At 35.5% G+C, this 25721-nt stretch overlaps 3 protein-coding genes across 17 annotated transcripts; 1 reads left to right on the forward strand and 2 right to left on the reverse strand.

Moving 5' to 3' along the window:
- Window positions 1–5040: 5040 nt before the first annotated feature.
- LOC145959406 (uncharacterized) lies at window positions 5041–9083 on the reverse strand. Of its 2 annotated transcripts, XM_083078234.1 has the most exons (6): window positions 8760–9082; window positions 8377–8466; window positions 7223–7339; window positions 6043–6257; window positions 5798–5957; window positions 5041–5499 (listed from the first exon to the last, which is right to left on the reverse strand). In XM_083078234.1, exons 1-6 carry the CDS (start codon window positions 8836–8838, stop codon window positions 5399–5401), a joined length of 762 nt encoding a protein of 253 aa, XP_082934360.1. In that variant the 5' UTR covers window positions 8839–9082; the 3' UTR covers window positions 5041–5398. The 2 variants fall into 2 exon arrangements, with proteins under 2 accessions (XP_082934360.1, XP_082934361.1); XM_083078235.1 differs by lacking the exon at window positions 7223–7339 and having other exon boundaries at window positions 8760–9083.
- A 10711-nt stretch (window positions 9084–19794) lies between these two features.
- Window positions 19795–23873, forward strand: Ts (Thymidylate synthase). 14 transcript variants are annotated; one of them, XM_083078238.1, is made up of 7 exons: window positions 20147–20322; window positions 20408–20582; window positions 21059–21322; window positions 21455–21717; window positions 21793–23123; window positions 23204–23339; window positions 23430–23873. In XM_083078238.1, the coding sequence occupies exons 1-5, from the start codon at window positions 20302–20304 to the stop codon at window positions 22000–22002; spliced, it is 933 nt and encodes a 310-aa protein (XP_082934364.1). In that variant the 5' UTR covers window positions 20147–20301; the 3' UTR covers window positions 22003–23123; window positions 23204–23339; window positions 23430–23873. The 14 variants fall into 14 exon arrangements, with proteins under 14 accessions (XP_082934373.1, XP_082934377.1, XP_082934375.1 ...); XM_083078237.1 differs by having other exon boundaries at window positions 21793–22119; window positions 22961–23339; XM_083078241.1 differs by having other exon boundaries at window positions 21793–22051; window positions 22961–23339.
- Window positions 22758–25083, reverse strand: LOC145959408 (protein ILRUN). Its single transcript, XM_083078252.1, has 3 exons — window positions 24611–25083; window positions 23498–23844; window positions 22758–23089 (listed from the first exon to the last, which is right to left on the reverse strand). Exons 1-3 carry the CDS (start codon window positions 24766–24768, stop codon window positions 22986–22988), a joined length of 609 nt encoding a protein of 202 aa, XP_082934378.1. The 5' UTR covers window positions 24769–25083; the 3' UTR covers window positions 22758–22985.
- Window positions 25084–25721: the final 638 nt, after the last annotated feature.

The raw sequence follows: 25721 nt of genomic DNA on the forward strand, positions 1-25721 counted from the left end.
TAAAAATGTCAAGTAATTTTCTTTAATAAAATTTAATTAAAAATTTTGGAACACCGTGTTGAGTAATAAAATAACAAATGTATAATGTGCAAAATATTTAAAAAGATTTATTTCACATTTGAAATAATGATTTTCTAAATAAAAAAGCATTTCATATTTAAAAAAATTTATTTTTAATATTTAATAAATTGTATATATATGTAAACTTCTCTCTCTCTCTCTCTCCCTCTCTCTCATACACACACACACGCACGCATAAATTTAACGCATAAGAAAGATTTTGCCCAACTTGCCAAAATATATGTTTATAAAATAAAACAATATAAACGCAAATGTACAATTAATTACATGTGATTCAGACGGAGCAAACAGAACAGCTTTTAATAATTGAACAATTTCTTTGCAACGCACGGCATGTAAGTGGCAGGGATCGGCAAAATATTATTAAAAAATTAATATTACTTGATTACTCAAATGATCAGTAATCAATTTAGAAAATTTTTTTATTATTTGGATAATTAAAGTAGAAAATTATTTAATTACTTGGATAATCGGTAATCAAAGTCAAAAATTATTTGATTATTTAAATAATCAATAATCAAAATAAAAAATTATTTGATTATTTGGATAATCAGTAATTAAAGTAAAAATTTCAGTAATCAAACTTAAAAATTTTTCAATTATTTAGTAATTAGGGTCAGATGTTCTTTGATTATTTAGTTTTTAGTTAATCAAAAAATATCTGACCCTAATTTGATTATTTATATAGTTAATCAATGAACATCTGATCCTTTATAATTACTGAATAATTAAAAAATTTTTAAGTTTGATTACTGAAATTTTCACTTTAATTACTGATTATCCAAATAATCAAATAATTTTTTACTTTGATTACTGATTATCCAAGTAATCAAATAATTTTTTAAATTGATTACTAATTATTCGAGCAATCAAGTAATATTAATTTTTTAACAATTTTTTGTCCATCTCTGGTGAGTGGGTGCGAGCGGGGGCTAAATCTCTCACCTCTCATTCGTCTCATAATCGATTAGCCTGGATTCGCACCAGGGGCAAAGTCTTTTGGTAAAGTCAATGAAGTTTAGCACGGATTCGAACCAGGGGCAAAGTGTGTCGATAAGGGGCAAAGTCTGTGGCACAGAAATAGCGGTCCAGTCTTTATCCGGGTCATTGGCGATCTGTCTAGAGTTCGAGCTCCAGACTTACACGTGCAGAAGTGTCCTCGAATAGGAATGCGTTCTGTACATATTTCATCAGCTGGTTGATATGATATCCAAAGCTGATGCTTGGTAGCATTTCGAAATCTAGAAAAAATCCTTACTCTTATCAGAGAGAAGAATGAGAGGTGTCATGGCCCGCTTTTAGGTGACCGCTGAAAGCGATACGCCCTCTGTGGACCTAAAAAACGTGGACATGAACTACAAAGCCAATGTCCACGAAAGTTCTCAGAGTGTAACATATAATGTGCACAATTTCTGGTTCTGTTCCGTGCTATGTGCACGAAATGCCGGTAGCACCAGTGCTGTATAGCAAGACGCTTATGTATATATGTATATTAAATAAATTTTTAATGAGTTTTGTATGCCCTCTCTCTCTCTCTCCCTCATATATATATATATATATATATATATATATATATATATAGATTTATACTGAAATTTACTGAAAACAGCTATATACAATATATAGAAATTTATTTTATTAGGCTATTAATAAATAATTTATATATTTACAGAGAGAGAAAGTTTGATATTATTTTTAATGTAAAACGCGTACACATTTCTTAAGAATAAAAGTTCTATAAATAATAAAGATGTATGTGTATATATATATATATATATATATATATATATATATATATATATATACAGGGTGACCCATTTTAACTTAGGCAGCCAAATAACTCGAAAAATAAGCAAGATAGAGAAAAATGTTTTAGACAAAAGTTGTATGGTTTCGAGGGGGCCATAAGATGGTATCATTGGTTTGACCTTGAAGAGTCATTTGAAGGTCACGTGAAGGTCACTTCAATTTTTTTAAATGGAATACCCTATATATTTTTGTACATTCTTGTAGCTTATTTCGAGAGCTTTCCAAAACACTATAATTAAGTACCTTTCCGTTAAGTACTTTTTGAGTTATGATGCTTGAAATAATTTCTTAATTTTACATAAACCGTAAAATATCTTGTAAAATATTCATTTTTCGATTATCTTACCTTAATACTTTTATGTACAAAATAATGAGAGGAATCAATTGGTGTAAAGAAAACACATAGTTGTTTTTAAGAAAAAATATGGAATTGTTAATTGCAAATTACATATTTTTTCTTCGAAACAACTATGTGTTTTCTTTACACCAATTGATTCCTCTCATTATTTTGTACATAAAACTATTAAGGTAAGGTAATCGAAAAATGAATATTTTACAAGATATTTTACGGTTTATGTAAAATTAAGAAATTATTTCAAGCCTCATAACTCAAAAAGTACTTAACGAAAATGTACTTAATTATAGTGTTTTGGAAAGCTCTCGAGATGAGCTACAAGAATGTACAAAAATATATAGGATGTTCCATTTAAAAAAATTGAAGTGACCTTCACGTGACCTTCAAATGACTCTTCAAGGTCAAACCAATGATACCATCTTATGGCCCCCTCGAAACCATACAACTTTTGTCTAAAACATTTTTCTCTATCTTGCTTATTTTTCGAGTTATTTGGCTGCCTAAGTTAAAATGGGTCACCCTGTATACACGGTGAGTCATTTTAATCTATAATCCCAATTATCTCGTTGGCAAAGCATGACAGAGAAAAAATTTTCCCACAAAAGTTGTTTGTTTCTTTGGGGGCCATAAGATGGCACCATTGGTTTGACCTTGAAGAGTCATTTGAAGGTCACGTGAAGGTCACCTTCAATTTCTTAAATGGAACCTACATTTTCTCATTACATATTCTTGTAGCTTATCTCGAGAGCTTTCCAAAACACTATAATTAAGTATTTTTCTCTCAAGTACTTATTGAGTTATGAGGCTTGAAATAATTTCTTAATTTTACATAAACCGTAAAATATCTTGTAAAATATTCATTTTTCGATTATCTTACCTTAATACTTTTATGTACAAAATAATGAGAGGAATTAATTGGTGTAAAGAAAACACATAGTTGTTTTTAAGAAAAAATATGGAATTGTCAATTGCAAATTACATATTTTTTCTTCAAAACAACTATGTGTTTTCTTTACACCAATTGATTCCTCTCATTATTTTGTACATAAAAGTATTAAGGTAAGATAATCGAAAAATGAATATTTTACAAGATATTTTACGGTTTATGTGAAATTAAGAAATTATTTCAAGCCTCATAACTCAATAAGTACTTGAGGGAAAAATACTTAATTATAGTGTTTTGGAAAGCTCTCGAGATAAGCTACAAGAATATGTAATGAGAAAATGTAGGTTCCATTTAAGAAATTGAAGGTGACCTTCACGTGACCTTCAAATGACTCTTCAAGGTCAAGCCAATGGTGCCATCTTATGGCCCCCAAAGAAACAAACAACTTTTGTGGGAAAATTTTTTCTCTGTCATGCTTTGCCAACGAGATAATTGGGATTATAGATTAAAATGACTCACCGTGTATATACATATATACACATACATCTTTATTATTTAGAATTTTTATTCTTTTATATATATATATATATGTAGCTGTGTGGATGTGTGGGTGTGTGTGTGTGTATGGCATGTACGTATGTATGTACGTATATATGTATAAAAGCGATGCGAGAGTTACGTGAGGAAGCGAGAAGGCCAAGTGAAATAAGAGCGAACGAGGTAGAAATAGCACGAGCAACGAGGACTCGAGCTCGAGAATCGGATTTTTCTTGCGCGCTATTATTTTCCTCTCGCTCGCATCTATTACTGTCTCGCTCGCTCCTATTACTGTCTCGCTTGCTCCTATTACTGTCTCGCTCGCTCCTATTATTGTCTCGCTCGTTCTTGTTACTGTTTCGCTCGCTCTCGATTCTTGGGTCCGCTTATCTTTCCGAGCTGTGTATCACGATTGTCAAGTGTGACAGAGAAAGTAAGACCATGAGAGCGAGCGAGATGACCTATCATCAAAGAGTTCCGAAGTCTCTTACAATCGGTTTCTTCGCTTCCTCTATCCATTCGCAATTCACGAAAATATAAACATCTTATAAAATAAAAATTGAAACTTTTATTTTTAATTTCATCGGTTTAAAAATAATTTTAATGAATTAAAGAGATTTTTGCGATTAAAATGATATCAAACACGACGTAAATAGATAGCACAGAGAATCCAAAAAGAATTTTTTTTGAATTCCATATTTTCAAAAAGAATTCTTTTTTCATCGCCATTTCTGTTCTAAAAGTATTCTTCAGAATTCCAAAAGAATTCACCTTTATGTCACCAATTGTAAGTCCTTTTTCGAATACAAAAAGAAATCTTTTTATATTCCATAACAATTCAAAATAGTATTCTATAAGAATTCGAAATAGTATTTTTTAAGAATTCGAAATAGTATTCTAACAGAGCTCCATAAGAGGTCGCTTTATTTTCTTTCTGGATTTGAAAATGGTTCTTGGAAAGGTTGTAAAGGATTCTTTTTGGATGCTTAAAATAAAATATATTTTGCGCTAAAAATATGTTTTATGGAAAAATGTATTTTATACGGTAAATGTATGTATATTATATAAATCTTTCTTTAATTCACTATATAAAAATACACTGCAACAAAAAATGACAATACGGAAAATGTAGTAAAATATTTGCATTATAGTAACAAACTGATTTATCGTATAAAATACATTATTCCATAAAATATATTTTTAACGCAAAATATATTTTAATTTATATTTCTTAATTTTAAAGAATGTCATACTTTGATTTTTATTACAAATTAAATATTACTTTTATTTAAAATGTATATGTTGTACATCTTTGTACATTTTATATTCTTTGGTTTGAAAACTTAATTGTTTCTATTAATTATATCACTAATTTATTTAAAATATAAAATAATAAATATCTTTAATATATAAATGTTATTATAAAATAATAAGTAATATACTTTTTTTATCAAAACGACGTATCCAAATTAAAATAATACATTAACAGCAAAAAATTAAATACATTGAAAAGAACAATACATAATGACAATGTTCAAAATATTATAAAAAACTAAACATTATATAAATAAGAGAGTTAAGACACACAAAATAATCTTGAAAATATTTTGTGATAAAAACTTAGAATTGAAAACAAAATGTATGAATCAATCACTATATATATTATATATTATATTTTAATAAACTATGAAAGAAAAATTTTTATACCGTTATTGAAAAAGTAAAAGAAATCAATTTTTACTTTTTAATCGGTCACTAGCATGCTGCAGCCACTTCTTTATAATTATTTCAATATCGTTTTTGGTAACGTTTTTTATTTTTGAAATAGTTTCTGTAAGAGAAAATTTTCTAATTAATTATATAGATATGACAAAAATAATTTAATATTAATATTTGAATATATTTATCCAATAAAAAATGATGATTTGAAAAAAATTGATATTTTTTTAATTAATATCGTTTATCACTGTATAAAAGCTGAAATATATGCAAACAAATTTACATAGCGCATAAAAATACGTATAAAGAAATTGACCATTTCTTTATGTAATATACTTATATACATATTATGTTATGCATCTATGCAAATTTATTTGGATATATCTTAAATATTATCTATATTAACTTACCGACAATAAGTTGGGAAATTAGGGTTTCTCGAAAGTTCCGCGTATTCTTTTGGCCAGACCAAGAATACTTCAAAGCTACCTCATTTGATATAAAAAAGCGTAATGTGGCTCTTGTACATTTGCCTGGATCTGATCCTCCAATCATTTTTATTTCATGAATCTGTAAAAACAGGCAACGATTATTATTATTATTATCATACTTTGAATATTGTACATACAGGAAATAACAAAAATGATTTCCTTACATATAATTTTTGTAGTTCCAAAGATATAACAAGATTTTCTTCAAACTCTTCAAACTCTTGGACAGTTCTTAGAGGAAAATTAGGCAAAAGATTTTCTCCTTCATCTACTTGCATGTCTGTAGAACGATCTTTCAGTAAATTGATAATATGGTTCAACTTTGTATTGAGGCCCTTGTAATATTTTTGAAATCGCTCTTCTGTCATCGGTTCTGAAACTGTTATTATTAATTTAATATATATATTATTAATAGTGAATATTTTTGTATCGCTAGTAAATTAATAAATCAAAGAGTTGTTTGTATTTCGACCAATACTAGCCATTAATTTGTTTATTTATAACAACGTTTCGACCATCGGTTTTGGTCCTTTTCAAGTACAAAACTAAAATTATAAACAAAGATTTACAATTAACGGTTTGCAATACCCACACAAAAGATAAGAAATACATACGTTGCAGTTATTATAATTAAAGCGGAGGACTCCTCATTCTTTAGATTTTCCACAGAAATTATGACAAAACACATAAGTGTTATAACACTTATGACAAAATAATAAAGGTCGTTTAACTTGCTAGACTAAAAAAGGCTCATATGTTTAACTGAATTTCATCATGACACAACGATTTCTCTTTTGCAAATTTGACAAAGTTGTTAATAATTTCTGTGGAAAATCTAAAGAATGAGGAGTCCTCCGCTTTAATTATAATAACTGCAACGTATGTATTTCTTATCTTTTGTGTGGGTATTGCAAACCGTTAATTGTAAATCTTCGTATATAATTTTAGTTTTGTACTTGAAAAGGACCAAAACCGATGGTCGAAACGTTGTTATAAATAAACAAATTAATGGCTAGTATTGGTCGAAATACAAACAACTCTTTGATATATATTATTATTTACGTGTCTCTGTGTGTGTGTGTGTGTGTGTGTGTGTGTGTGTGTGTGTGTGCGTGCGTGCGTGTGCGTGTGCATGCGTGCATGTGTGTGTGTGTGTGTGTGCGCGTGCGGCGTGCGGCGTGCGTGCGTGCGTGCGTGTGTTCGTGCGAATATAGTATCTCAAAAAACACAATAGCATATGCAATAGTAAAAAATTTATTATTTTATTGAATTATTTTATTGTTATATATAAATAGAGCAATTTTTCATTTGCCCAATAGCATAAAGTAAAAATTAATAACTTACACTGTGTACGATTGTGTTCTTGCACCTGGTGATTTTGTGCCGGGTAATCTTCCGCATTTCTTCTCCGATCTTCGGCAAGAACAGGATTCACGTTTGTTTCCAATTCAGCATTTGCAGCTGTAAGAACATTTCAATTTTCTAGATAAAAACTGAATATTTTATATGTACTTAAATAGCATAGTATCATAAAATTACATTTTTGGCTATCTCATTCTTAAAACCAAGAACACTTCGGAATACCAATCGATATAATAAGAATTCAGAGATTTCTAAAAATCAATCTTACTAATAAATCTTACTAATAAATCTTACTAATAAATTTCTAAGCAGTTTTAAAAGGCGATTTAAATGTATGTGTTTAATTTGAGAATCAACCGCAAACAATTGTAATTCTTCAATAAAATTAAAAGCGTTTTTTTCATCAAAATTATCTTCTTCGGCTTCCTCTTCTGAATCGGTATTACATCTATCATGTAATATTATTTCTTGTATAATATTATCTTCGTCATTCAACTCGTTCTCAATATCAATGTTACTTTCTATGGTATTATGTATGCCTCCAGATTCAATATTGGGTTGAAGATTATTTTTTCTTTCACATATCCTTTGTCTGACGTAAAAACTATCATCTTCAGATTGCAGCTTATTTGCTAATTGTACAGATGAATTATGAAGATCATGCATATCTGCTTTCGATTGGGCAGCCAGTCGACGATAAATCTGTCTTTTCGAAAGATTGGAGTATTTTTTTCGATTTGGCATTTTCCTGGCACTATAATTTTTTTTTCAATTTTATTATTGTAAAATACCCTCAAATAGCAAAAAGTAGGAAAGAAAATATAAGCCAGATAGCTTACACAAAACCTCAATGTCAAAACTCAACAACTTCAATAATCAGATATTAGGATCTTATACGGTGCGTTATTGATAAGGCTTTAACTTTACTCTGTTTCGTCTTCCTCAACGAACAACGTAAACACGAGTGCCATAAACAATACATTAGTCGTTATTATAATTAACCGACACAAACGTCTTTTTAAAACGTATGCAAGATATAAAGCTTTGTTAAAAAAGTATAAGCTTTGTTAAAAAAATATAAAAATAATTAATTGTAAAATAACTATAATTGGGAGAAAATTTTTATATCTCTTTACCTTGAAAGTATGCTATCAATTTTGGAAAAATGTAGAGCAAATGTAGATCTATTCCTATTCTACAATTCCAAAAATCAAGAGTGCAGGTATCTGCAACATAAAAAGAATTTCATATAAAAACAAGAATTTTAAGAAATATATATAGATAATAAATATAATTTAAATATAATTTATATATATATTTGTTCATTCATATAAAAAATTTGGATACAGTAATATTATATATATAATATATATTATAATTGTAGATATCAAGGGGTCTTGTTCTCTCTCTCTCTCTCTCTCTCTCTCTATATATATATATATATATATATATATATATATATATATATATTATTTTCCATTATTATAGCCTTTGTTATTTTATTGCCAGATTTATACACCTATTGCTAGTGCGGTAGACCCCTTGGTAGAGAGGTTATGTTCGTATGCTGATAATCCTTTGCAAAATACTAGCAACATGGATAAAAATTGTAAAATCAAATATACAACTGATCACATATACACAACTAATGGCATATAAAATAGTAGATTTATTAAATAAATAGATTGAGACGAATCACATAAACTGGTAGTCCGCAGGAATACACAAGCTGTGTTCTGATATTCACTGCCAGTATGTCATGTATATATACTATAAATTTTCAATATTGGCAGTGAATATCGGAACGCAATTATATAGTAATAATCACGAAAAACCATTAGGCACTTACCGTATATATTAACCGATAAGATCAGGGACAACCTCTCCTCGAACGATCACACACAAAACCACATGAACCACAAAAGATGCGTATAGCTATCCGCGCGCCTTCTTCGCACGAGTAAAAAAGCTGACGCTCATTAACCAATCAGACTGTCGCCTGATATAATATTTTAAGACTTTCTTTATAACAACTTTAGAACAACTTTAGAACTTAAATTTAATTCTATAAAAAGTCAAAAGATATACTTGTATAGAATCCTTTTTAAAGTACCAAAAAAAACTTCTTTTGAATTCTTTTTTGAATAAATTACGGTAATTCATAACGAATTTGAATGTCGAATCCTTTTTGAACTCATTTCGACTAAATTATGTAAATTCATAACGAACTTGAATATTGAATCCTTTTTCAACTCATTTCGAACAGATTACGCGAATTCTTAAAGAATTAGGAAAAGTGAATTCTTTTGGAACTCATAATGATCATCTGTGCTATCTGGGCGGGTAATTTTTAATTAGTCTGATAATAAAAATTTTATAATTATAAATTTAACTAAATTTATGCGATTTATATCGTGTTTGATATTATTTTAATCTCAAAATTCTCATTATTCTATTAAAGTTACTTTCAAATGAATAAAAAATGCATTTTATTTTTTGACATATGTATATTCGTGAATATTATAAATGAAGTCTCATGTGAGAAACTTCGAAATCTGCGACATTGGGAATTTTTTCATTATTTATAATAATGTACGACTTTAAATTGCCATAAAATAAAAACTAAAGCTTTTATGTTTAATTTGATCTTTTGATTAAAAGTTTATAAAAATTTATTTAATATACATATATACATGAGCGTCTTGCTATACAGCACTGGTGCTACCGGCATTTCGTGCACATAGCACGGAACAGAACCAGAAATTGTGCACATTATATGTTACCCTCTGAGAACTTTCGTGGACATTGGCTTTGTAGTTCATGTCCACGTTTTTTAGGTCCACAGGGCGTATCGCTTTCAGGGATCACCTAAAAGCGGGCCATGACACCTCTCATTCTCCTCTCTGCTCTTATAAAGCCCAGTTCAGGCACTCTATCTACATCTCTTAACATTTCTAGATGAAATTCTTCATCATCCCTTCGCAGTTTGTCTTGGACGTATGATGGCGCAAGCTTTATTTGATATATTCCAATGGTAAGTTCTTTTAATTCCAGTAAATGTTATCGTTATTACTCCATGTAACTTTATTTATATCGTTAGTAATTCATACCCAGTGAGAAATGACAAGTCGGATAGACGTTTGTTAGACGTCTAAGATGTCTAATAAACGTCTATTGGACATCTATTAAACATCTTAGACGTCTATTCAACTTATCATTTCTCACTGGGATGCTAGTACCGTGCGTTAACAGATACGCATTATTTTTCAGCTTTGAAGGATGTTATATATCTCTTTATAACATTTATTTCCTTATGTTAACAGTAATATAACGTAATAATTCGCAATATCGCATATTTTAAATCCCTTATAAAGTACAACTGTAAGCACGTTATAAGTGTAATTCACAAGTCGGTTTAGTAGTATTATATTGTACTTTTCATACATTGCAAAAATTCACATTAAGTAAGTAAATGATTCTTGCTTGTTATACATGTTACATACATGCTATTCGATGCAATAACATTATATTACGTATGGTTTGAGCATTGACTTGACTATGTGAACACGCATACTGTGCATAAGTATAATTCATCCAGCAATCAAGTAAATGTTTTAGTAAAAGCATGGCATTCAGAAACGTTCTTCGTTGTTATATATGTGACAGGCGGTTTGTCCCACGATTAATGACTCGAATAGATGGTGACGAGAATGCTGCGAAACTTGAAATAGCTATTCAGAGAAGAGATTCCTTCAACAGACCTCCTCTCGAAGTAAAAAATCTGACAAGAATATGCACAAACTGCAACCAATCGATTCTTCATGAAATTGTAGCATTGGAGGAAGATCCTGGTTGTCTTAAGCTAAATGTCCTGACACAAACTAGGAATAGTATATGCTTATTTTTCAGTAACATCAATGATATACATCGATTATCAGTAGAGTGCAAAGCTGATGTTTTTATTAAGCAAGTTATTTTTATTCCTGATGATGTAAGGTCATGTCGGCGACATATGGACATTGAAAGGTATATATTGCAACCTTTGCTTCTCGGTTTGCAATTTGTCAATAGGCCATACGTTATCAGAGGACCTCAACTTCAGTTATTTTTACAAGGGCTTCGCAAAGTCGCTAACAATATGAAGAGAATCGACAATGAAAATAGTCTGTCAGACGAAGAATTTTAATGTTTTTGTCCTATGTCAAAAGAACAATTTCGAGAGCTGTTCACTTCTTGCGAAGGTGTGCGACGTAATGATGGGTATAGAAATAATATTAGTAAAAAGGATCTGTTGATGTTTCTATGCAAAATGCGTCAAGGTCTCTCCGATAGTTTTTTAGCTGCCATTTTTCAATACCCCAGTAGGCAAGCAGTGAGTATGGAGGGAGGAGGGATGGAGTAGGAATGGGTTGGGGGATAGGGTTTTTGGGGTTTGGAGTGGGGGGTTTGGGATTCATTCATTCATTTATTCATTTATTCATTCATTCACTCACTCACTCATTCACACATTCATTCACATACAAACACACAGTCACACCCACATTTACACATTTTATATACACATACATTGGACCATGGAGGATCCTGTATTTCGCAGGTAGCTAGATATTGCGTAATGGTATTACCAACAAATTGATCATTCGACTTTTTGTGTCTTGAAATGAAACGTCCTAATTACACACACATAGAGCCCCCCACACACACTACACGCACAAGTACACGTACGTATACAGGGACATGAATTCACCGGGGTCATTATGGAGGGAGGTTGGGTTGGAGATTGGAGTGGAGTGGGGGGAAGGGATATTTTGGGGGTTTTGGTGTGGGTCGGGGTTGGGATCATTCATTCAATCATCTTTTCATCATCACACTTACACACTTACACTCATACACATGCATGCTTTTATGCATGCATGTGTCATACACAACATGCACATTTGAATCTACACTTACACACACACATACATACACACTTAGACAGGAACCATACACTCAGGACGTACAGGAGAGTTCCCGAAATGGACGAGGGCGTGAGCCCACTTGGCGTTTAACCTCCCGGGCGGGTAATGCGCAAGCGGGTACCGCTCGGGGGAGAGAGCCTTACAGGAGGAACGGACAGAGAGGGGTTTTTAGTGGGTAGGGGCCGCTAGATAGGCCGAGTCCCACACTACTCCGGGCTACGGGGCCCGGAGTGTGCGTAAGAAGCATTTTCCCCTCTCTCGTAAAAAACAAAAAAAAAAAAAGGCAAGCAGTGAGTACTTCTATTGCTACGGTCAGGAAGTCTTTAATGTTACATTTCGTACCAGAAAATATCGGATTCGATGCAATTACAAGGGAAAATTACATCGCTAGACATGTGACAGAATTCGCGAATGAATTGTACAATCCGGAACCGAATGTTCCAAGAGTAATTGCAGCTATTGACGGTACTTATTGTTATATCCCAAAATCCAGTAATTTTAAGGCGCTTCGACAGTCGTATTGTGTGCACAAAGGGCGGCATCTAATGAAACCAGTTCTCATAGTTGCACCTGCCCTGGCGAAAATAAGAAACTTTATAAAGCGTTAACAACCGTTGAGTGAGGGTTTTCTGAGAGTTTATATGCTTTTCAAACTTTGTAAGAGCACTTACATAACGCTGTTGGGTTTTGAATGCTTATCAAACGCTGCAGTGTTGCAATTTTTGTTCTACAAACTCTTTATATAATGTTACATGAAAGTTTTGCAATGCTGAGGTAACATTTTTCAGAGTACGTTCAGTAAACGTTGATACATCTTCGTGTACAGAGTTTACTCAGACTTTTCAAACGTTTACGTTTACGCTATAACGTACAAACGTCTTTTAAACGCTGCAGTGTTGCAATTTTTGTTCTACAAACTCTTTACTAATCGTTTTTAAACTCTCGACGAACTTCCACAAACGTTCATGTAAACGCCAAACAAACGTCTCATTTTTGCCAGGGTGATGGCTACATATTGGACATTCAAGGTCCATATTTTTCAGACAGTCGCAACAACGACGCTGCAATTCTTCAGAGCGAATTTTTAAGAGATGCAGAAAGAATGAGGCACTGGTTTCAGGAAAACGATATAGTCCTCATAGATAGAGGATACCGAGACGCTACAGAACTGCTTGTTCATTTAGGTGTCATGTGGAAAATGCCAGCTCACCTTCCGCCAGGAGAACGCCAACTTAGTACAGAAGACGCTAACGATTCGCGGATCGTTACAAAGTCGAGGTGGATTGTAGAAGCTAGAAATGGCCACATTAAATCCATATTTAAATTCTTACAATTGATGATTCCGATACAACATGTTCCGAACTTAGGAGACTTCTATCGAATTGCCGGCGCAATCATTAATAGGTACCACCCTCCGATTCATATGGAATCAGCCAACGAGGAAATGGCTCGGCAATTACTTGAGAAAGCAAGGGAACCAAATGTCGTTCAAGCTCGGGTTGAAGCTGAAAATCTATGTACCAGAAATGCCCAAAGATGGGTTTCCTTAAATGCGGAACAACTACTAGACTTTCCACAACTCACTATAGAGTATTTAAAAGAACTTACCATTGGAATATATCAAATAAAGCTTGCGCCATCATACGTCCAAGACAAACTGCGAAGGGATGATAAAGAATTTCATCTAGAAATGTTAAGAGATGTAGATAGAGTGCCTGAACTGGGCTTTATAAGAGTAAGGATTTTTTCTAGATTTCGAAATGCTACCAAGCATCAGCTTTGGATATCATATCAACCAGCTGATGAAATATGTACAGAACGCATTCCTATTCGAGGACACTTCTGCACGTGTAAGTCTGGAGCTCGAACTCTAGGTACCTGTGCACACATAACCAGTGTGTTATGGTATCTAGGGTATGCGCGTCACGAAGAGAATATTCGATATCCTTCGAACATGCTGCTTGAAAGCGTTCGTGATGCAGGAAACCGTCATCCACCTGAAAATGTGGATCTATAAAAGGATCTAAAATGAAAGCATTGACAGGGCACGTATATGCGTTTTATGCGAAGAACCTGACACATACGCGCACACACACACACACACAAAACCAAGGCAAAGAGAGTTTGGAGTCGCTATAAATACTACGGGAGTGACGAACCGTGGGGTCCTTATCTGTGCCTTGGGAACATACACACAATCACACACACACACACATGGGGTCAGATTCCTGCAACATCCACGTCGTTGATCCTGGGTTACGCTAAGAGCAGGTTGTACGTGTTCATTATCACATAAACTCGCACACACACACAAACAACTCTCTCTCTCTTTCATACCTGCATGTGGGTTTAATATCAAAAAGATATGGCTTATCATGATATATTCCTGTTGCAAACTGCCATTAGCTGAAACCTGAAACTCTCATTTTTCCACTCTTTAATGCCTTATGTAAAGCCGTTACGTATAGATGGCGTTAATTGAAAAGCCGGTAACTGCCGCCGCCTTCATGTAACGGGTGGCAGTGAAAGCTGGCGGCGCCAATATAACGCGTGTGCGGAGTCGCACAGCTCGCTCTCGCCTCCGAATAGCGGAATAAAGAAGTCTTTCAAGCTGTGATCAATAAAGTATATATATTTCAATTAAAAGAGTCTATTCCATCCGTCCGGTTTCTCTCGTCATCATCCTCCTTCGACGAATAATTCAAATCTGGTTGACGGCAGCCGCGGAATTATCATAAATTCAGAGCCATCCTGAGCTAATAGCTTTCAACGTCAGAAGTGGGATCACCGGCTGGTGGAATCCTTGTACGTACACAGGCCAAGGTCAAGATCGGGACACCTGCGTAAAGAAAAACGAGCGTCTTAATACGGAGCACGTGGCAAATAAAAATGGATCGAGCAGCATTGGAGAGGCTCACGGTCGAGCAACTGCGACAGGAAGCAGCCAGGTACCGCCTTCCAACGACAGGGAGAAAAATCGATTTGATCGAGACGATCATTTCACATCTCGAGGACAACGGCCCTGTCGCAGATCTGTTGGGGTCAACTCCGGGTCAAGAGGACCCCGGAGACGGAGCAGGCCCTTCGAGGCGACCGGATTCGCCGGAGCAGAGCGATGTCCTTCGCCAGATGGTTAACGCGCTGCAGAATGTTATCCGACGGCAGGACGAGGAACGAGAGGAGTAAAGGCGCTGTTTCCAGGAGCAGCAGCGGCAGTTCGGCCAGCTACTGGAAGTCCTCACGACGCAGAGGACCACGGGCGCGCCGGCGGTGAACGGCGCTTCAGAACGTGAGAATCCAGTTCCTGGGCCGTCTGGTTTTTCAGAAAGATCGACCTCGAGCCAGGAGGCAGCCCCTGCCAGGGCGTCAGCGTGGTCGACGGGCAGCGCGATTCAAGCGTTGGCCTCACAGATTCCAGAGTTTTCCGGAAAGGAGGACGAAAACGTGCGAGCCTGGGTCCGCAGAATCGAGAAGATCGTCCAGGTGCACGGAGTTGGCGACGGCGTTACGTTGCTAGCAGCCTCCAGCAAACTTTCAGGATCTGCCCGGAGATGGTTCGACATCCAGGGCGGAGCGGCGATCGAGTCGTGGACGGGTCTCCGCGACGAGCTGGTCAAAGTATTTGATCAGAAGGTGCCATTCTTCAAGGTCATGCAGAAGATTGAAGGTAGAAAATGGTTACCGGCCAGGGAGACCTACGATGAGTACGCCATAGATAAATTGGCGCTCATGCATCGGGTGGACTTGACGGAGAAAGACAAAATCCACCTGCTGATTGGCGGCATCACACTGTCCTCGCTGCGCGGCACGGCGTTATCCTTGAACGCAACGACGGTGGACGGCTTCATGGAGGACATGAGGCGCATCACGCAAGGCGTCATGGACCAGGACAGGAAGCCGACGGCGACGAACTCGACGGCCAAGCCCAAGGATGGAGCCTGCAGGAATTGCGGGAAGAAGGGTCACGGCCATAAAGAATGCAGAGGTGAGATTATTTGTTTTTATTGTAAAGAGAAGGGACATCGACGCTTCGATTGTCCGCTTCTCAAGAAAGACGGGAAAGGACAGAAACAGACGGTAACGTCGGCGGTGGCGGCTGGAGTCTCGGAGGAGTGTTCCTCGGCGGACGTGGTGGCAGTCGTCCAGGAGGGTCCTCGCCGGCTCATCATCGAAGACCCCGTGATCGACGTCGATAGTCTGTTGGGCAAACGCAGACAATTAACGGCGTTAGTTGATACTGGTAGTCCCGTTTCTTTCATGAAATTTAATATATTCTGTAATTTTGTAAAGCCGGCGCGAGTAAGGTTGAATTCGACAAATAGGGTATTAAAAAATTTGAGCGATCGAGCATTAGAAATTTGCGGAACCGTTAAAGTTCATATATCATTGCGAGCGATACCAGGAATTGAATTTTTGATATCTTTCTTTGTGTTAAAAAACGATTCTTTTAGCGCTGACTTGATCATAGGTCGCGACTTTTTTATAAACGAAAATCTTACATTGATATTGAAGCCTTCAGCTCAAGGGCAAAACAACACGGTCAAATTGTTTGCCCACTTGCCTCTTTGTGTTGAGGAGCGAAATAATAGCCTAGAACAAACAATCGATAACCTTACAACAGACTTCGGATATGACACAGAAAAACGATTAAAAACATTGATTTGCGATATAGAAAATAAAGAGATTATACCGGTAGAAGATGACTACTGCGTGAAGGTCAGGCTCAAAGATGAATCCGTGTACGCGTACGCTCCCCGGAGATTCGCGCACACCGAGCGCCTTCAGATGAGAAAAATTACCGACGATCTCCTCCAACGGGATATTATACGGCAAAGCGTATCCCCGTATTGCGCAAGGGTCGTCCCTGTAAGGAAAAAAGACGGTAGCATGAGACTGTGTGTCGATTTACGACCATTAAATAATAAAATTATAAAACAGAAATATCCATTCCCCGTAATCGAAGAATGTCTCGCGAGACTCGGGGACAATAAAGTATTTTCTTTGTTAGACTTAAAAGATAGCTTTCATCAAATAAAAGTACATGAAGATTCGATGAAGTATTTTTCGTTCGCGACTCCCGACGGACAATTCGAATATAAAAGACTTCCGTTCGGTTATTGTGAAGCACCAGCCGAATTTCAGAAAAGACTGATACAAATTCTAAGTTCATTCATTCGGGAGGATAAAGTAATTCTGTATATCGATGATGTGTTAATCCCGTCAAAAACCGTTGAAGAAAATTTAAAGACAATAAAAGAAATTATGCTCGTACTTAAGAAATACGGATTCGCGTTAAACTTACCTAAATGCAAATTTCTTAGAGAAAAGATAGAGTTCCTCGGTTACATAATTTCAAAAGACGGACTTACGTTAAGCTCGCGGCACACGGAAGCCGTAAAAAATTACAAACAACCAGAAGATCGGCTTCAATTGCAGAGATTTCTCGGTCTCGTAAATTACTTCCGGAGATTCATTAATAATTACGCGGGGATAGCACAACCGCTTCAAAATCTCTTAAAGAAAGATGTAAAATTTGAATTTGACAACGCGTGTATCGAATCTTTTAATCAATTGAAAGAGAAACTCACTTCGACGCCGGTGTTACGCCTGTATAATCCTGCAGCAGAAACGCAGCTGCACACAGACGCCTGTAGTACGGGCCTCGGCGCGATCTTACTTCAGAGACAGGATGACCAGTCCTGGGCCCCAGTTGCGTATTTCAGCCAGACTACGAACAGTGCTGAAAGAAATTATCATAGCTATGAATTGGAAATGTTAGCCGTTGTGCGAGCTATAGAAAGATTCCATTTATATTTGTATGGTTTAAACTTTACTATAATAACGGATTGTAATGCGATTGTATATGCGGTAAAAAAGGCGAATCTTAATCCGAGAATAGCGAGATGGACTCTCGCGCTTCAAAATTATACGTTTAATATAACTCACCGGCCTGGTTCACGCATGTCTCACGTGGATGCACTCAGCCGTAGCGTCGCATACGTAAATGAGCTTCCTCTCGAGCGCGAGTTGGAGTTCCGTCAATTGGCTGACCCTAGGATACACGAAATAGCGAAAGAATTAGAAATGCGAGATAGCGACCGATTTAACTTAATAGATGGACTAGTATATCGACGCGAAAACGAACATATGAAATTTGTAGTGCCTGAATCAATGATAATGAGCATTTTACGAGCTCATCACGATGACATGGCACATTGTGGCGCGGAAAAAACATTATTAGGCATAAAACAGAATTATTGGTTCCCTTCTATGCGGAAAAAGACGTATGAGTATATAGAAAATTGTCTCACCTGTCTTATGGCTAATAGTGCGACAAACAGATTCCAGAGAGAGACTGCTCTGTATCCTTTGCCCAGTTCCCCGATGCAGATACTGCACGCTGATCATTTTGGACCGCTGCAAGATACTCCTGAAAATTTCAAACATATATTAGTGATAGTAGATGCTTTTACCAGATTCACGTGGTTATTTGCAACAAAGTCGACAAGCTCTAAAGAAGTTATATCTCATATGGGAAAAATGTTTAATACTTTTGGAAGACCGATAGAATTAATAACAGATAGAGGCACGGCTTACACGTCACATGAATTTGCTGATTTCGTCAATGATAATCGTATAAAACACAGAAAAGTAGCAGTAGCGGCACCATGGGCAAATGGTATGGTAGAGCGAGTCAACAGGTTCATCAAAACTTCTCTCACGAAGCTGTTACACACATCCTCTGATTGGAATCAACATCTAGGAATATTACAATATATAATAAATAATACTTACCACTCAAGTGTTAAGACGAGTCCAGCAAAACTCCTCTTAGGTTTTGATCGAAACCACACCGATTCAACCTTTGCTCAGTTTACTCAGGTTCTTGCTAACGTTGATTCTGATCTAGAAAAAGAAAGAGAGGAATATAGAGATAAAGCCCTTCAGGCAACAGATGCGATAAGAAGTTATAACAAAAATTATCAAGACCAGCGTAGTATTAAGCCAACAATGTATAAAGAAGGCGACTACGTATTAATTAGGGATACTCGTAATATACCCGGCAAAAACACTAAATTAAAGCCAAATTATAAAGGTCCTTACCTAGTTGCAAAAAGCCTGGGAAATAATAGATATGTCATCCGTGACATCCCTGGCTACAATCTGACAGCTAAACCATTGGACACAATTCTCTCCGCGGATCGGATTAAGCCGTGGGTCAGGCTAAAGGGCTCTACAAATAATTAAAATAAATATCGTAATAAGTTAGTAATAAGGCATAAATCTACGTTTATTTTAAGATATTATTGTTAAATTAATTTGAATAAGACACTACATACGCTTAAGGCCAAAGAAACGTGCGAATTACCTGTATAAGACACTGAGAGCACTCACTAGTATTGTAATAACCATCACTCTCACTTATTGCGACGTTAACTGTTAATGTAAAAAAATAACGTTAAAAATATAAAATATGTGGTCGGTAAAGTAGAAACCAACCGACGCACCGAGGCGGTGCGTAAGGCCAAGATGGCCGAAGCTGTAAAGCCGTCACGTACAGATGGCGTTAATTGAAAAGCCGGTAACTGCCGCCGCCTTCATGTAACGGGTGGCAGTGAAAGCTGGCGGCGCCAATATAACGCGTGTGCGGAGTCGCACAGCTCTCTCTCGCCTCCGAATAGCGGAATAAAGAAGTCTTTCAAGCTGTGATCAATAAAGTATATATTTCAATTAAAAGAGTCTATTCCATCCGTCCGGTTTCTCTCGTCATCATCCTCCTTTGACGAATAATTCAAATCTGGTTGACGGCAGCCGCGGAATTATCATAAATTCAGAGCCATCCTGAGTAATTAGCTTTCAACACACACACACACATGGGGTCAGATTCCTGCAACATCCACGTCGTTGATCCTGGGTTACGCTAAGAGCAGGTTGTACGTGTTCATTATCACATAAACTCGCACACACACACAAACAACTCTCTCTCTCTTTCATACCTGCATGTGGGTTTAATATCAAAAAGATATGGCTTATCATGATATATTCCTGTTGCAAACTGCCATTAGCTGAAACCTGAAACTCTCATTTTTCCACTCTTTAATGCCTTATATCTCGGAAACTGTAAGGCTTTATAACCGCTTCTAATAGTGAAACACGTGATTCGATATTGATAGGTGATTTGATGGGTGAATTAATGTTGAAGTAGATCATCTCGAGAAATATGCATAACGGAAAGGAAAGTAAAAACGAGGAACATGACGAGTATCAATACTTGCGGCTCGTCGAGAAAGTCATTAGAACCGGAGCAAAGAGGAACAATCGTACCGGCGTCGATACTTATTCCATTTTCGGCACTCAAATTCGATTCAGTTTACGAGACGGTAAATATATACATATATTAATAATATATGTAAGATATATACATTTTAATCACTCGTAGGGAATCGTATTGAATTTACAAAATTTTTTATAATTTAATTTAATATTAATAATAATTAATATAATTTTTTATAATGTATATATAAAATAAAAACAATCATCAGATTAATAGTCAATTATTAATATAATCAGTCATTAATATATAAATATATTTTTTTGATAATATATAAATATAATTTTTGATAATGTATATATAAAGCAAAGATAAGATTAATATATAAATATAAATAACTGAATTTCTCTGTTTTTATAATTTGAAAAGATTCTACATTTACAGTTATAATTATAAATTTATATTTTTAACTCGTGACAATTACATTTGCAGATCTTTCATCAAATTTCCTTATAAAGTAATTTATGTGTGTGATCCTTTGTAGAGGGATTTGAGAATTTTGTTTCAGGAAATTTATTTCCACAGGTGTTTTCCCATTATTGACAACGAAAACAGTATTCTGGCGAGCAGTAGTTGAAGAGTTACTGTGGTTTATCAAGGGATCGACAAATTCCAAAGAACTGTCAGATAAGAATGTTCATATTTGGGATGAAAATGGCTCGCGTGCCTTTTTGGATTCTTGCGGGTTCACAGATAGAGAGGAAGGTGATTTGGGACCTGTCTATGGATTCCAATGGAGACACTTCGGTGCTGAGTACAAAGATATGCGCACAGATTATACGAGACAAGGTATTTTTTTTTTGAGAAAGATATATATGTTCTTTAAATTATAATTACTAAATTATATCTTTCTTCTCAATCTTCAAGTAAAATATTTGGAAACAAAAGTACAACTAACATTGAATATATTTGTTTAACCAGGAATAGATCAGCTGAAAGAAGTTATTCATAAAGTAAAGCATTGTCCAGATGATAGGCGTATTATAATGTCCGCCTGGAATCCAGTAGACATTCCAAAAATGGCATTACCGCCATGTCATGTTTTGGTACAATTTTATGTAAATAACGGTGAATTGTCCGCGCAGCTTTATCAAAGAAGCGCAGACATAGGTTTAGGAGTGCCATTCAACATAGCGTCGTATTCCTTACTGACTTATATGATCGCTCATGTTACCGGTTTGAAGGTGAGGGTAAATTCTTGATTTGCATTAAATTCCAGACAAGTCTTTCTTTTACTTTCTACTTTCTTTTATTTTCAGCCAGGAGAATTTGTACATACAATGGGAGACTGTCACGTTTATGTCAACCATATAAGTGCCCTTGAGGAACAGATAAAACGCGAACCACGAGAGTTTCCGAAATTAAGGATAGTTAGAGAGATAAAAAATATCGATGACTTTGTTGCTGAAGATTTTGAATTAATAGATTATAAACCTTATCCCAAACTCTATATGAAAATGGCTGTTTAAGCTGCACTCTTTGAAAGTTTCCTGCATAAAATCTTTCAAGGAAAAATTTGTGTGTATAACTATAACATTAACATTTCACCTCCACAACATTGTTAATGTTATTTTTAATATACTTAAGTAAATCAACATTCAACTTTCTATGAATTAATATTAAGCTGTACTGATTAAATAGTATTTTCAATTAAAATATTATTTTTCGATTTAAGAGAAATGCAAAAAAATTATTTCTAGTATTTTTTTTCTTTTTTTTTTCTTTCAGGCTGATAAAAGTGTAAAATGAATATATTTTATATGTAATTCCCTAGCCATATATGTATAATTCTCTCTATAGACATTAGTTTCTAATAAAAATTATATTCTTAATAATATATCAATATATCTCCAAAATTCATCGCGCGCGGTTCTTGCAAATTCATCTCTTATGTTCATTCCTTTACTCCAAAATTGTCGCACTTTACACACTTTTCAATTTTTATTATACAAATCTAATTTCACTCAATCACGCGCGATACGATCCGCAAACATCATAAAAGGCCTTATATATAAGCAGCTGCTAAGTATAACAAAATGTAATTCCCGTACAATATATGTGTATAAATTGTTTATATGTCTTTATGTAAATTAGCTTTATAGGAATTATTTCTAACGAAATGAGATCCAACAAAACTTTTACCAAAAATACATTTTGCAAGTTGCATCTTTCAACTAGCTCTGCATCTCATTAATATTATAATCAGTGTAGAGGAATGGCCAAATTCATTGCATTCTTTATTATTGATAGTTATTTCGAATATACAGTAATTTTTTTTTCTTTTTTTTTACGAGGTGCTGGAGCAATAAACAAAGCTCCGTTGTGAAAAAAAAGACCTCTCTATATAAAATTTAAAAACTATAAATTATCGCGAACTTACAATGATCCGAGAGATATCTCACGCAATATTTCATAAATCTTTTTCAGGAGAGGTTTTTGTACGTCAAAGGAGCTAGCACATTTGTACATCGTTGGACTGTGTACTTAACTGATGCAGTTGCTGAGTGACTGCCAATGTGCCACACTCGTTCACTGTTATAATCACCCAAATAACATCTACAAAGAAAAACAATGGACAGTTGATTACAAGGTGCAACCTAATCGAGTTTACGAAAATCAATCTAAATCTAATCTAGGAAGACAATGGAACTTTTATCTTCTTATTCATAGGAAACAATTGAAAAATAAACAATAATCTTGAGTGTCCAATTATCAATCTAGAATATTGATAAGATAAGTGAATGTTGATCAAACTATATATATTGCATTTGGTTTCTTATAAAATAAGATCTACTCTTAAATCAAGGTTGAGTTACAAATCTTTTTGTTTCGACTACATTTTTTTTATCTATCTTTGTAGAATATTACATGTTTCTAACAATTTTATTTTTTTTAGATTTTTCTACTTTATGGGAATACTATGTTGATTCTTAAATTTGCAAAAAGTTTTGCCTCCAAACTTACCACCAAAATAGACACCATTAGATGTCATCATTCTCCATTTACTTTGATGGACACCAGTTTCGGCTGGACTCTTCAATGTTACGCTTAACTCTGTAGTCTCTTTGGGAGCCAATGGTGGAACTGGTATCCTAGCACAACCCATCAATACTCCGCTAGAATGCTGCAGATGGATTCCACTCGGCCAAATTTCTGTGCCACTGTTTTGTACACGCCATGACTTCTGGAAATTTGTACTAGGTGGCACAGCCTCTCCCTCACCAATTGTGCTGTCGCAGATCAATGTCATGCAAGGAGTGTTGAAAGGGTTTGCAAAATCGATGTAGCTGCAAATCGCTGCTTGCAGATTCCTGGGGAATAAAAATTTTTAACAATACAACTTAAAGTTGCACGTAGAAAATATCTTTATTTATGAATCCAAACAACAGAACAAATCTCATTTGTTCCAATACAATAACAATAGTTCTGTTGTTGCTTCTATTGTTTGCAAACAAGTGGGAGATAAATACAGGTTAATTTAGAGGCTAATTTAGGTGCTATTAGATATAACTGGAATATCAATCTGTTTCATAATTTGATATTCCATAATTTAAAATATTAATACATCAAATAAATTAATTAAATACTAATTATCTAACTACCAACATTATCCGAAAAGATGTACTCTCTTTTTAGCAACGCTTTCTGACCTTTTTCTTTATTTTCAAATTATTTTCAAAGCGTAAAAATATAAGTAAGCCCCACTTAAGATGCAGACTTGCAAATAAGTGGCAAGGAGTTCAATCTTACATCCAAGAAAGTAAGATCTCAAGCAAAGCAAGCAATCTCTTGACGCAGATATCAAAGGACAATGGCACCTGAATATATCAAAGGGAGAAAAAGAAAACAGAATGGATGGGCGACAGAGAATAAAGCGTAGTGTAGTATTTTAATTCAGGACAGAAAATTCATCAAGTTGAAGAAAGACGGGAGGAAGAAGAGAGACTCGACGCAAAGCAAATCCCCTCGCGAGAGGGGGATGGGGGGAGGAGTGACAATAAACATGGCGATGCAAGGTTATATGCTGCGTGGGCAGCGTAAACGATCGCGGGACGGCGTTCGAGGGACCGGGATTACCAATTGTTCATGTCCAGGAAGAAGGCGGCGGTGGTCTCGTTGAGGTGGCTGTCCGCCAGCAGCTTCTGCAGCTGCTTCACCAGGTCGTCTTTGTCCGTGGTGCCGAGACAGCTGAACTGGTGCAGCAAGTGTTGGTCCAGATCGTTGTCGAGGTCCATAATCGCTGGGATATTATCGTCGGCCCGATATCACTATCCTCGATACGCTCCACGTGACGACGTCACAGTGACGCTGTCAACGTCGTCGTTCTCCTTGCTTTCCTCGCTCGCCTCGGCTGCGCTCTCTCTCTCAGTCACGAATTTTAAATGTCATTCTCTCCGTGCGACACTCGGCCGTGTCCGATATACAGTGCACGCATATCCGCAGTACCAGGCCAGTGCTGTGACGAGACCTGTCGGAACGATCCGGATGATTTCCCGTAAGATTACGGGACGAGGGGGGGGAAAGGGGAGGGGGGAGTCACTTCCGGAATGTAGATATCTCTATAATCCTGACTCCGTCCCTCCTAAAGAGATGTCCTTCCGCGTCTTTTCGATAAAGTAAAGTATTTTTTAGAGATAATGAGACACCGTTCGAATGAAAATTGTTTTCGAAAAAAATGTTGATTTCGAAATTTAATTTTTTTTTGTTTCAGGTATATCTAGTCTCCTTTTTTTTTCATTTTATTTCTGATATTTGATTACACTAGTGTCGAGGAAAATTTCTCCACGTATCGTAGTATTATGGAAACGGGGCTCCGGGAGTTGACGTTACGCTCAGAGAGAAGAATGAGAGGTGTCATGGCCCGCTTTTAGGTGATCCCTGAAAGCGATACGCCCTCTGTGGACCTTAAAAACGTGCACCTAAACTACGAAGCCAAGGTGCACGAATGTTCTCAGAGGGTAACATATAAGGTGCACAATTTTTGGTTCTATTCCGTGCTATGTGCACAAAATGTCGGTAGCACCAGTACTGTATAGCAAGGTGCTTACGTATATCAAATAAATTTTAATATAAATGAGAAATGACGAATTTGCGATCCTCTCACACTCTCTCTCTCTCTCTCTCTCTCTCTCTCTCTATATATACACTCACCCGCAAAAAAAGCGGTACACCTAAAATTTGAGAAAAT

The sequence above is a fragment of the Camponotus vicinus genome, unplaced genomic scaffold (genome assembly GCF_025532165.1).
Source record: "Camponotus vicinus isolate PSW18456_S1 unplaced genomic scaffold, iyCamVici1.0 SCAF_1, whole genome shotgun sequence".
In the NCBI taxonomy this organism is placed as follows: domain Eukaryota; kingdom Metazoa; phylum Arthropoda; class Insecta; order Hymenoptera; family Formicidae; genus Camponotus; species Camponotus vicinus.